The sequence below is a fragment of a genome, unplaced genomic scaffold, assembly GCF_019419815.1.
Source record: "Pyrus x bretschneideri cultivar Hongxiangsu unplaced genomic scaffold, Pyrus_bretschneideri_v1 Contig5, whole genome shotgun sequence".
NCBI lineage: Eukaryota > Viridiplantae > Streptophyta > Magnoliopsida > Rosales > Rosaceae > Pyrus > Pyrus x bretschneideri.
This window is the reverse complement of record NW_025999787.1, coordinates 6,037,542-6,049,916: the sequence shown is the minus strand read 5'-3', so window position 1 is coordinate 6,049,916 and position 12,375 is coordinate 6,037,542. Positions and strand designations below refer to the sequence as shown.

The following is a 12,375-nucleotide window of genomic DNA, read 5'->3' as shown; positions in this document are numbered from 1 at the left end:
GGTGAGAGGCTTAGAACAATTTTGGAAACCACAAACCAAGGGACAATGTGCTTTTTACATATCTGAGGATGCGCTTAACTGCTTGAAAGTTTGATTGTCTTGGTCTTTGTATGAACTGACATACCAAATTCACTGCAAAGGATAAATCTGGCCTGGTCCAGATTAAGTACTACAATCCACCAACCAAGGACCTATATTATTCAAGATTATCAAGCAGAGGAGACTCATGATCCAATTTGGTTGTGCTGAGAAGTGTAATACAAGGTTTGGAGCCTTCCATATGAGCTTTTTTTAGTATATCTAGGGTGTACTAGTTATGAGATATGAATATACCAAAGGATGATTTCTTGACCGTAATACCAAGAAAGTAATGAACTGAGCCTAGATCTTTAACAGGAAATAATGCACTGAGTTGAGACATGATTTCTTGATAGAGTTGTGCATTAGGACTAGTGACAATAATGTCAATCAACATATACCAAAATGAACACCAATGCTGGATCCTTCTGGACAAATAAAGAGTGATCATTTTGTGCACCTGAGAAACCAAGAGACTTTAAAGCAGTGGTTAATGTGGAGCAAAAAATAATCAAGAAAATTATGAAGGTGACATGTGGACTTTTTGGTTAGAATGACAAAATCATCATTGAGGCACACCGAGATTCCCACGCATATGCAACAGACAATAACGGCTCAATCAAGGAAGAGTTAAAGGTGATCAATATGATATTTATTCAAATCTCTCTCATTACTCCTATCAGTCCCTTATTGATTTTATTCAAAAGATAACTCCCAAAACTTCCTATTTAATTTAGGAATAATTGCCATGTTAATTGCAAGATATTATTTCACATAATATCTTGCAATTATTTTCCAAATACCGCCATATATGGCTAGCCATTCTCCACCTTAAGGGCTGGCCACCCTTCTATAAATACTCATCTTATCCCACTAAAATGCTAAGCCATTTTGCTACCACAAACTCCTAAACATATTCTTTTTAGAATTCTAACTTTGGCATTAGACATTCTTCTAGCAAAGCTCCTCCATTCATCATGGGCACGTGAGGCTTTTTTACCTTAATCTTAGGTGTTATTATTTTGCAGGTGCATTTTCGTCAAAGGAGAAGATGGCAGAAATTTAAATCCATAAATTGGTGCTTTCATTGAGAGTTTGATTCACACGCTCGAAGAAGACTTTCGCATTCAAAGTTTCTCATTTCTCGTTCACTTGTAGATTTTTCTTACGTTCTTATTCCAAGAATTTTTTATAAAGTTCTTTGAATAAACGTAAAAGAAAAATACAATGACTAGAAATTCAGAAACCACAACAAACGGAACTTCCTACGTTCAAGGATTTGGACCAAGCGATGGAGATTGAGGTATAGCCCTACCACGATGATCCACGACGCTTAACACAATAGCTAGTGGAACGACACCACCCCCATAGGGCACCACCTTGGTAGCCACCACGACAGCAACCACCATGGCAACCTTTGGCAATCCCTCTGCCTATGTTGAGCAGGCAACCATGCAGCAGCAAGCCCAGGCACACCCCACCTTGCAACAGTAGACCCAGGCCAGTGCCACAACGTTGCAAGCCCAGCGCGAAGCAGCCCAAAATGATACGCCTAGCGAGCCCAAAAGATGCAGGCCCAAAACCAGGCGGCTGCAGACCCAAGGCAACAACACCTAACGTAACTCCAGGCCACATGGGCCCATGCCTAAGGCGAGTCGGCTTGAGCGGTGCAAGAAGCAGCCAGAGCCGCGACTCAATGCGAGCCCATCGCACTCTAAGCCCAGCACAAAACCAATTCACCATCGGCCCAACACCAAACAGACCAAGCCACACCGTGCCCCTACACGTGAGGCAGCCCACATACGTGCCCCTTATAGCAGTCCAAACTAGTCCAATACTAGTTTAATCATCATGGCTTCAGATATCTAGACCGATGATTGAACCGGGGGTATTTTCACCCAATTTCTCGGTAAGACATAGCCCAACTCAAATCTCGCACCCGGAGTCCATTACACTTCCACTACTCAAGGAGACGCAAACCGTCCAAGCTCTTCCAACTTAAATGACGAACAAAACTTGTCTTGACAAGTCATAGAGTTGATAAACGCCCTCGCACACCAAACAACCTTGGTGAATTAGCTCTTACAGCGTATTGAGATACAGTGTGACCCAGACGAGGTGTCTAGAAATAGGATAAGGGCAGATGACAAACCTCTCCAGCAGCGTCCCGGCAAACAAATACTTGACCAGTCACGAACCGAGCATTCTGGTAATGTACACTCCCAACTAGGCCCTCGAGATAACGTATATTCTCATCTTAGCACGCGAAGGAACGTGCACTCTCGGTTAGGCCAATGGACGAGCATACATTCATGGTTGGGGCCAAACTTTGATAATCAACATGAGCAACCTTCCAAGCGAAGTGTTCATTCATGACTAGGTCCGTAAGGAGCATCATCTACCTCACATCGGATTACAACACGATGGATGGAGAGAAGCAGTCACTCAATCTAGCTTAAGCTCAATCGGCAACCTACGAGTAATTCGCTCGCCTGTTAGGAACCACACGCACTGCAGTCGCGACACAGACAAGCTGAACACGTGGAAGAGTAACCTAGGCCAGCAGGTCACGATCGGGGGCAGTCGAGAGCTCTGCTACCCTGACAAAGGTAAATTCAGGAAGAAGTAGAGAAGCCCATGGTCGAGCGATTGAGCAATTTCCAACGCAACGAGGTCACTATGAGGCATTACGACAGGACATTACCAACATAAATGTCACATTTCATTGACAAGATCGAACAGACAGAACTATCCCACATACAAATGAGGATACAATGATTAGCGCACCGGAGGTAGACAAGTACCAGAATGACACACCAGCCCAACCACCAAGAACCAAAGGCAGGTTTTGTTCTCATCACAACTCCGCGCTCAAAGTCTTGCCTACCTGTTCCACATCCCTCGACCGCCCTTGATTTGTCACCATGGCTCTAAACCTTACAGATCTTGCACCACAGCTTACAGTTGTGCCACTTTGCGACTCCTAAATGCGCCCACCAAGCCCATGGCACTTTGAACTTTAAAGTATCCAACAACGGAGTAGAATACGAGGCCTTACTAGTAGCCTCTGCTAAGGAAAGACTTAGTGGTGGAGAATCTTGTAATCTATTCCGATTCTCAATTGACCACCAACCAAGCTTCAGAAGAACACATGATGAAACATTTAAGGATGACGTAATACTTGGAGAAGGTCCAGGAATAACTTACTGTGCTTTCTACTTACACCCTTACGTGGGTTCCATAAGCAGTTTGAAGTTTCAAGCAGATCACTGAACAAGACCTCACAAGTTGAGGATTATTTCAGTTGTCCAATTTTCCTCAGTTGCGCTCACGACAACAACTTTCATGCTCTCTAGTGCGATAGGGTAAACCAATTCTCCGATACCCATATGGGTCAGCTCTCCAGTGTGAGAGGGTAAACTAATTGCTCTACAGCAATTCCTCGACACCCATATGGGCCTGCTCTTCAATACGAAAAAGATAAAATAATAGCTTTCCAGTGCGAGAGGGTAAACTAATTTCCTGACATCCATCTGTGTCTGCTCTCCAGTGCGAGATGATAAACTAATTGCTCTCCAGTGCGATAGGGTAAACTAATTTTTCGACACCCATCTGTGTCTGTTCTCCAGTACGAGAGGATAAACTAATCGCTCTCTAGTGCGAGAAGGTAAACTAATTCCCCAACACCAATATGGGTCTGCTTTCCAGTCCGAGAGGATAAATTAATTGCTCTCTAGTGCGAGAGGGTAAACTAATTCCCCAACACCCATCTGGGTCTGCTCTTCAGTGCAAGAGGATAAACTAACTGCTCTCCAGTAAGAAAGGGTAAACTAATTCCCTGACACCCATCTGGGTCTGCTCTCTAGTGCGAGAGGATAAACGAATTGCTCTTCAATGCAAGAGGGTAAACTAATTCCCAGACACCCATTTGGGTTTGCTCTCTAGTGCGAAAGGATAAACTAATTGATCTTCAGTGCGAAAGGGTAAACTAATTCCCTAACACCCATATGGGTTTGCTCTCTAGTGCGAAAAGCTTACATAGCTCAAAAGATCATATACTCAAATACTAACTAAGCAGCACATAGTCATGAGGCAGCAACCACTTCACACTTAATAGTTCGCTCATCCGATACTTTTTCTTCAGCAGCTCTGATCTTGGCAACTTCATCCTTGATTGCTTCATCTACGGCATATGAGAAATCAAACTCAAGCAGTTTCCTCATTCTTGGCAATGCTGAATAAGATCATTTTGAACAAAAAGAAAGGTAACTTCATCAAAAATCACATGTCTCAAAATATATATTCTGCCAATGAGAATATCAAGACACTTGTAGTCTTTGTAATTCAAACTGTAACTCAAGAAGACAAATTCCTTGCTTTTGGGATCAAGTTTAGAAGTTGTATGAGGCTTCAACCATGGGAAACATCTACATCCAAATATTTTCAGAGACGTATAATCCGGAGATCTATGAAATAATGATTCCCAATGAGTTGATTTTGTAACTGTTGGCATCCTGTTGATTAGATAAATTGATGTGGCAAATGCTTCAACCTAGTATGAATAAGGAACCTTGAAGGCTGCTAGAAGAGTTTTAGCAGATTCAACGAGATTTATGTACTTGCGATCAACACAACCATTCTGTTCTGGTGTGTGAGGGCAACTTAACTGATGTGAAATACCATGCAATTGAAGATAATTAATGAACTTGAGACTAAGAAATTCTCCACCAGAATCAGACCTCGAGAGTAACAATTTTGGAACTTAACAAATTCTCAACCAAAGCTTTGAACTGCACAAATGTATCAAATACATTAGACTTGGATTTAAGAGGAAAGACCCAAGTGTATTTTGTATAGCCATCAACAAAGATGATATAATATCGATATCCATTGATAGAAAAAAGTGGTGTAGGACCCCATACATCAGTGTGCAGAAACTCTAAAGGCTTTCTTGATGTACAAGAGACATGAGCAAAAGTCAGCTTGGAACATTTGCCTAAGCACAACTAGAACACACAGATTTATTTAATGAACTTGAAACTGAAATACAGGACTTAGATGCTAGCTTATTTAGTATTTTGAATGCAGGATGACCCAATCTTTAATGCCAAGTATCATGTGAAGCTTTAGCATATGCTGCAAATCCCTGTTGATTTCCAGCAATAGGAGATGCATGAAATAGGTAGAATCCAGCTCTCACATGACCTTTAAAGAGCGTTTTCTCCGAAGAAAGATCCTTCACAATGAAGTGAAAGTGATACAAATGAATAGAACGCCAATTATCAAGTATGAATTGGTTTGCATAAATCAAATCTTGCTTAAGATGAGGAACATGCAAGACATTGATCAAAACAATGAAAGGCAATATTAAGTGTAGATGAACTAGAATTGAGCATAGGCACACCTTTACCATCAACAATATAAACTTGCTCAGCCCATTGTATGCCTCAGGGTTTTGCAGATTGTTGTAGGAATTAGTCATGTGAGAACTAGCACCAGAACTAAAAAGCCATATAGAAGTAATGGTTGCATTGTGTGCAATTTGAGAATTCTTGGTGCCAAAAGTTAGATTTATGCGTTAAGGGCACTCTGCAGCTTCATGATCCATTCGGAGACAAATTTGGCAAGAGATATTTCTGGTATAATTGTTATATTAAGAACGAGAGCCATGGTTGTATCGGGGATTACCCTGATTGCCTTGATTAAACCTTTGATTACCCTGAAAGCCTTTATTATACCTCTAATTTCCACGATTGTTATAATTCCTAAGGTTGGAGAAATTGCCATAATGTTGAGGACCATAGGAATTAAAGTTGAGTCCACTATGAGTAAAGAATGAATGAGAACCTGAATCACCAGTCGGTGTTGGATGAAGGCCAACAAAAGAATGGAAAGCTTGAATTGATGCCGATGAAGAGGTTTTCTTACAAGTAGTTAACTGAAGCTATTTGCTCAAAAAAAAGCCATGGAGTTCATCAATGGTAGTGGAACCAAGCCGAAATTGGATTGCATCGATAAAAGATTCATACTCAAATGGCACACCATGTAAAATCATAGATATCAACTCAAAGTCTTCGATCAGAGCTCCGGCATTTGCAAGTGCATTAGAAATTTCTTCAATTTGTTGAAGATAGATCGCATCCATAGAATCACCATTCATGATGTTACGAAGACGAGAACGAAGTTCATGAATGTGCGATTGTGATGCAGTCGCGAGTCATGATTCCAATTTTGACCATAGCTCATAAGTCAAATTGACTTCAGTAGTGTATGGAATGAGAGAATTCGAGAGTGTAGAATTAATCCAAATCAAAATATTCTGATCATTCTTAGACCAAGTAACATATTGAGGATTCAAAGTAGAGGTGCGATTACCAGACGAGTCAAGAAGAAATTTTGGCAGAACGGTCATCGTGTCGTTAATGATTCTGGTGAGATTGTACCAGCAGAAGATCGGAGCGAACAGAGCACTTCAGGTGAGATAATTCGTTGTGGTGAGCTTCATTGGAACCATAGATCCAATATTTTGGATCGTAATCGACGAAATTGTCGAGGATGTTGAAGAATTAGGTTAACAATTGATCGAAGCAGGATGAATTAGAAAAGTAGATTCAGAGGAAGGAGAACCAGAAGTCGCCATGGCTGGATTTCTAGGGTTTGAAGCTGCAAGAAGAAGATGAGCTGGAAGCACGGGAAAAAGGATCGAAGGTCGTAAAACTTAGGCGAGAGATACCATAATAGGAAAGTTATACTTTCATTTCATGAAAAAATAAGATTACATATTTGGTGTATATATACTAGTGACTCACTCACTTGTGCTAACAACTAATTACATCTTTATCTAACTAATCACTAGTTAATTACAAAACTGTTATAACAAACTCAACTGTTTACAATTTTACCCTTATTAGAAAGGTCAAGGGTTCTCCTTCATGACCTTTGAGTTCTGGAAACAACCTATTTGCAAAGAAAAGCAAAGGTAATGCTACGTACGATAAACGTTCTCTCCACACCAGACCCTTGCACATTGTTGGTTTAGGGTCGCTCTTTTATTCTCGCTATGCACCTCCACTAACATTGAGTGTAATAAAAAAAAAAAAAAAAAGCAAGGTGTCATCATTTTCTTCAGCTCCAATGTATGCATAGTGTTATAATCAGAATAAACTCTATAGATGATGTAGCTGAGATCATAGAATACCCTGAAAACAACTTATTCCAGAGAAGGTCACACACCAACATTTACTCCCAAATCAGCATCCTTGGCATCCATAGAGTGACTTGAAGAACACTACCTCAATATTTTTTATTTGGCAAGTCTCCTTCAACATTCAAGACTCAGCTCAAATACCATGCTACTCGAATAGATTTCACAATGTCACAATAGTAACAGACAAATTTCTCTATCAGATGGTGGATTAAACTAACAACATATATAATGTATTTATGGCATTGAAAGGTGAAATTTTTCAAAATTAACTGTCAACATTTGACAGATCTATTTCAACTTTCCAAGATAGAAATTAATTTCATTACAGTCTTTCTATCAATGGCAAAAAAGCAGGATCTATTTTATCTTTAGGCAGCAAATCAATTATCGATTCAGTAGTTGATGCATCTGCAGAAAAACCTTTCTCTACAATTTGTTGAATAAGTTCCATCGCTTCTGATGACTCATTGTTATGGAAAATACCTCGGATGATTATGTCATAGGTCCAACCATCTGGAGAACAACCTTCATCTTCCATTTCTTTAAGTAACTTTTCCGCTTCACTTGTTAGCCCTCCATTACAAAATCCACCAAGTATTATGTTACACCCTGATGATAAACTCCGAAAGAGATTCCTTGCATATTCAAACCTTTTACCTACCATCTCACGAAATAGTTTGAATGCCATTGGGAGTTCTTGCATCTAAGTGAACAACTTTTGTGCATCATGTATTCTCCCTACTTTGCAAAAACCGTCCATGGGAGTGTTAGAAGCAACGACATCCTGAAAGACTATCTTACGAGACATTTCCTTAAAAATCATTACTGCCTCACCTATCCTTTTATGCTTACAATAGCCATTTATGATTATGTTGTAACCATAAGCATCAACCGTGTAGTCCTTGTTGAGCATTAGTTCCAAAACCTTCTTCACCTCAACCATTTCTTCTCGCAAGCAATACCATCCACAAGAGAATTATAAGTAACTATGTCAGGGCTGATATCTCTTTCAGTCATCATTTCGAACATACTTTTTGCTTCCTTGACCAAACCCTCTTTACAACGGGTGTCTATCAAGACATTGAAGGTGTGTAGATTTCGAAATATACCTTTGCTCACCATTTCATTAACCAATCCCTCAGCTTCTTTCGACTCCCCTAATTTGAATACTCCATGTCAAAGAATTATAGGTAATGATATCAAGGTCAATACCTTTACTCATCATTTCAGAGAAAAGGTTCATCGCATCAACAACCATAGTATCTTTCCATAAGATTGTCAATGATCGTGCTATAGGAAACAATGACAGACTTGCAACCTGCCTCTTCCTTCCACTTCAGCAATTGAATAGCTCCATTGTTATGCTAAAATAAGCAATAATTAACCACCATAGGGTGGCCTAGCAGGCGAAGAGAGTTTGAGACTCGTATTTCACACAACACATCTTGAGTTCAATTCCTGACACTACTATGAAGAAATTTTTCAATGTGATCATACATCAGATGTTACTATACAAATAATAGAATATATGTGTTCAAAAATTAATAACTTAAAAAATAAAATTTCTCACCACTTACATAAAAACACGTAATGTACCACTTATATTCTCATCACAATAAATAATTTCTCACTACAATAAGTCTCCTTTTAGAAAAAAAAAAAAAAAAAAAAACAATTAACTTGCACTCTAGTAAATTGGCAGATGAAATCTTCCTCTCCCTATTGTATCCTAAATTAAAACTCCTTTTTTTTTTTTTTTTTGGGAAACTAAATTAAAACTCCTTACGTATACAATATCGCTTATATTATATTGAAAGAAAAAAAACAGTACCGTACTCTTTAATGGTTAAAAGATCCATATAAAGAAAAACTAAATAGTCAAAATTCAAACAAAACCAAAATTCTTCAGAAAGAGAAAAAGAAAAAAAAAAAACTCATAATTTGCAGATACCAACACCAAACTCTATTAATTTCTTCAGAAATTAGAATCCAGAGAGCAAATTACAAATTGCAACTTTGAGATTGAACCGACATTGAAAAAACCCACTAACTACGACACTAATTACAGCATCAGCCATCGAAACCTAAGCCCTAACAATACAAACACCAAATCACCAGTCCTTTCTTGACAGCAAGACTTTTCCCCACCAGAACCCTAACCCCCAAACCCGTACAGAGTCCTGCCCTGCCTCTTGAGAGCGTAAACAACGTCCATCGCCGTCACCGTCTTCCTCCTGGCGTGCTCCGTGTAGGTAACGGCGTCCCGAATCACGTTCTCGAGAAAGATCTTGAGGACGCCACGGGTCTCCTCGTAGATCAGGCCGCTGATTCGCTTCACGCCGCCTCTGCGAGCCAGGCGCCGAATCGCCGGCTTGGTGATGCCCTGGATGTTGTCGCGGAGGACCTTACGGTGACGCTTCGCTCCTCCCTTGCCCAGTCCCTTGCCTCCCTTTCCACGTCCCGTCATTGTTGCGAGCCGAAAATTTCAAAAATCTGAACACAAAATTCAAAAATTAGAAGTCCGAAAGAGAATTTGAAACCCTAATTTGCGAAACCGAGAGACTTGAGATGTTTAGAGAGAGAGGAAAATGACCAGAGAGAATGGTTTGCTATTACGAAATGAATGCTGTTGTTTGGATTCTGAGGGCATTTATAGGGCAATGTGGGATTTTGAGAACGACGCTCGATCCGTGTGCATGCTGGAGAAGAGGTTTTGGACCGTCGATGAATTTGCGTTGACGGTGAGATGGAGGTCAAGTGAGGATCGATGACGTGGGCTGTTTTTAAGTTTCCTGCGCTTGTTTTTTGGGAATGGGGATATCCGAAATACTCTAATCACATTCGTTCATCAAATATTATGCAGTCAGTTTTCGTCAAATATTATTTATATTTAATTTTAAATAAAAAAATTTATAATTATTTTATACCGTACAATATACGACAAAAAGATGTAATTGAATAATATTTCTTAGTGGGCTTTGTGAGGCCCAGCTGTTGGCATATCTTTCACTCCACCGCTGTTTTGCGAATGGGCTTTGTGAGGCCCAGTGTATTTTGAAATCACATGTGAATGTCATCGACGATGTTCAATCCAGAAAGCAAATAGTAACCAATGCTAAGGTAAGGATTTTGTAAGGTTAATTGGAAATTATTATATTGATATTGCATATCCAAAGCTATTAGCAACAAAAATTTGTATTTTCTTGACGAAAATTATCATGATGTTTTGAAATTAAATCTTACAAGAACGTCGTAATAATTCACTTCGCAATGTAGAAAAAGACCCTTAGTTGGTATTTCACTTCCTCATCATCATCTCCCGTATTGAGTAATTGTTGGTGTATATATATTAGTTTCTTTTCCTCAATCAGGTCAATCTTGTTTGTGTGATAGTCTTGTGGACATGTTTGACTGTGAAAATCATCAGAATTTATGTCCATCTTGTCATACTGCGAAAGCTTCTATTGATGCTGTGGAAATTAAAGCTCCTGCATTAACCTCTGAAGCAAAACCAAACAATGCAGATGGTTCGGGATTCATGATTCGCAATCACAGATGTGCGTGACTAATCGCGAATTGGATGCTGTGCCACCTAATGGTAATTTAACATTTCAAGCGTTAAACATTGGGTTGAATGATACTTTTTCTGCTAATTCCTAAGTTGAAGTTTCCACTAATTACCAGGATTCAGATATTCCTACTCCTCCCAGTGAAGAGGCTTTGCGTGTGTTGCAATTTGGTTTAACGTTTTTTTGTATACTTCATATGTATTGAACGTACAAGGATACACATATATATGAGAAGGACTAGTTACAATCAACTATCCTTAGGCAAAACCCTAGAGACCGGCCATACTCCTTAATTGAAGGAAATTACACCAAATACTAGTGACCGGCCATACTCCTTAATTGGAGGAAACCAACCACAAGTAAGGAGTGATTTACACTTTTCTGTCAAGGAAAAAACAGCAGCCCATGCTGCAACTAGGCAGCTAAAGTTGACAAAGAAAGTGCCACGATTTCCGGATTACATAATCTACATAATCTGTCTAGGGTTAGTTAGTGACTCTCAATAGCACGTGAATGGTTCTGATACACGAATTGATGTGATACACGAATCCGGAAAACTCGGCCAACAGCTCCTTGATATCAGCAGCAATGAAACCGAGACTAGAGAGATCCGCCAATCCTCCAGCACAAGCAGCCACGGCTTCTAGCGAATCCGTTTCCACCTGCGGATGAGCACAGCCCACTCTGCTCGCGAGCTTCAACCCTTCACGGATGATATTGTTTCTTTAGCTATCTATCGATTGCCAACGTTTGTTTTGGCAAGTTAATTCTTAAATTTGCATCAGTTTCACCTTCTATAACGTCAACCCCGAGTTCATCTGCATCTTTGTAGTAATGCTTAATTGTTTCTTATACATGGGTGTTTGTTCGTTTGTTACCCCACTCGTAAGGGTGGGATGACCCTACTAACCTAAGGGGCTTAGTGCGTGCTTAAAGTGACTTCACAAGAGGGGTGAACAGATTTCAAACACCATGGCCTAACTTGACCAAGATTCTATCACCCATCAATCGTCTTAATGCCCTGCTTAGTTACAAACCTGCACTACCAGGCTCAGCTAATTGTTTCTTATACATCGATGCAGGGAAATCCAGGCCAAAAAGGAAGGCTCCTCATCAAGTGAAGTTTCGTCCTCTTAAGCGATTGTTGCAATACTATACCCTTGAAGAAGGCGCGGAAAAGTAAAAAAAAAAATAAGATGGCATGACTGCAAAGATTTTCTATATTATCGGTCGACATAATGAGTTATCAAAAATTAGCTTCGGCACTTGAAAATAGGTGAGTGAATAAACTGTGTTTGTTGTAACGTAAGCCTCATAGTTCTCGTGTTTTTGAAAGCGGCTCGTTAAGCTTTTCATTTCCATGCCAAAATATGAATGAAGTGGGTGGCCAAGATATTTATCTGATCATACTTCACCTTCTTAAACGAAGTTTTGTGTTCAAATCTAATGAACTGAATCTGAAAGATATGTGTATATGTTGTGTTCACATTGGCTAGTGCAAAGGGGACCTTTTTGGAGGCA

At 39.8% G+C, this 12,375-nt stretch overlaps 1 protein-coding gene across 1 annotated transcript; it reads right to left on the bottom strand.

The window, feature by feature from the left end:
* Positions 1-9,225: 9,225 nt before the first annotated feature.
* Positions 9,226-9,902, bottom strand: LOC103942276 (histone H4). The gene has a single exon (XM_048568943.1). It carries the CDS (start codon positions 9,750-9,752, stop codon positions 9,441-9,443), a length of 312 nt encoding a protein of 103 aa, XP_048424900.1. The 5' UTR covers positions 9,753-9,902; the 3' UTR covers positions 9,226-9,440.
* Positions 9,903-12,375: the final 2,473 nt, after the last annotated feature.

Excerpts from the sequence above, each read along its gene's own strand:
- LOC103942276 (XM_048568943.1), bottom strand. The coding sequence starts at position 9,752 with ATGACGGGACGTGGAAAGGGAGGCAAGGGACTGGGCAAGGGAGGAGCG.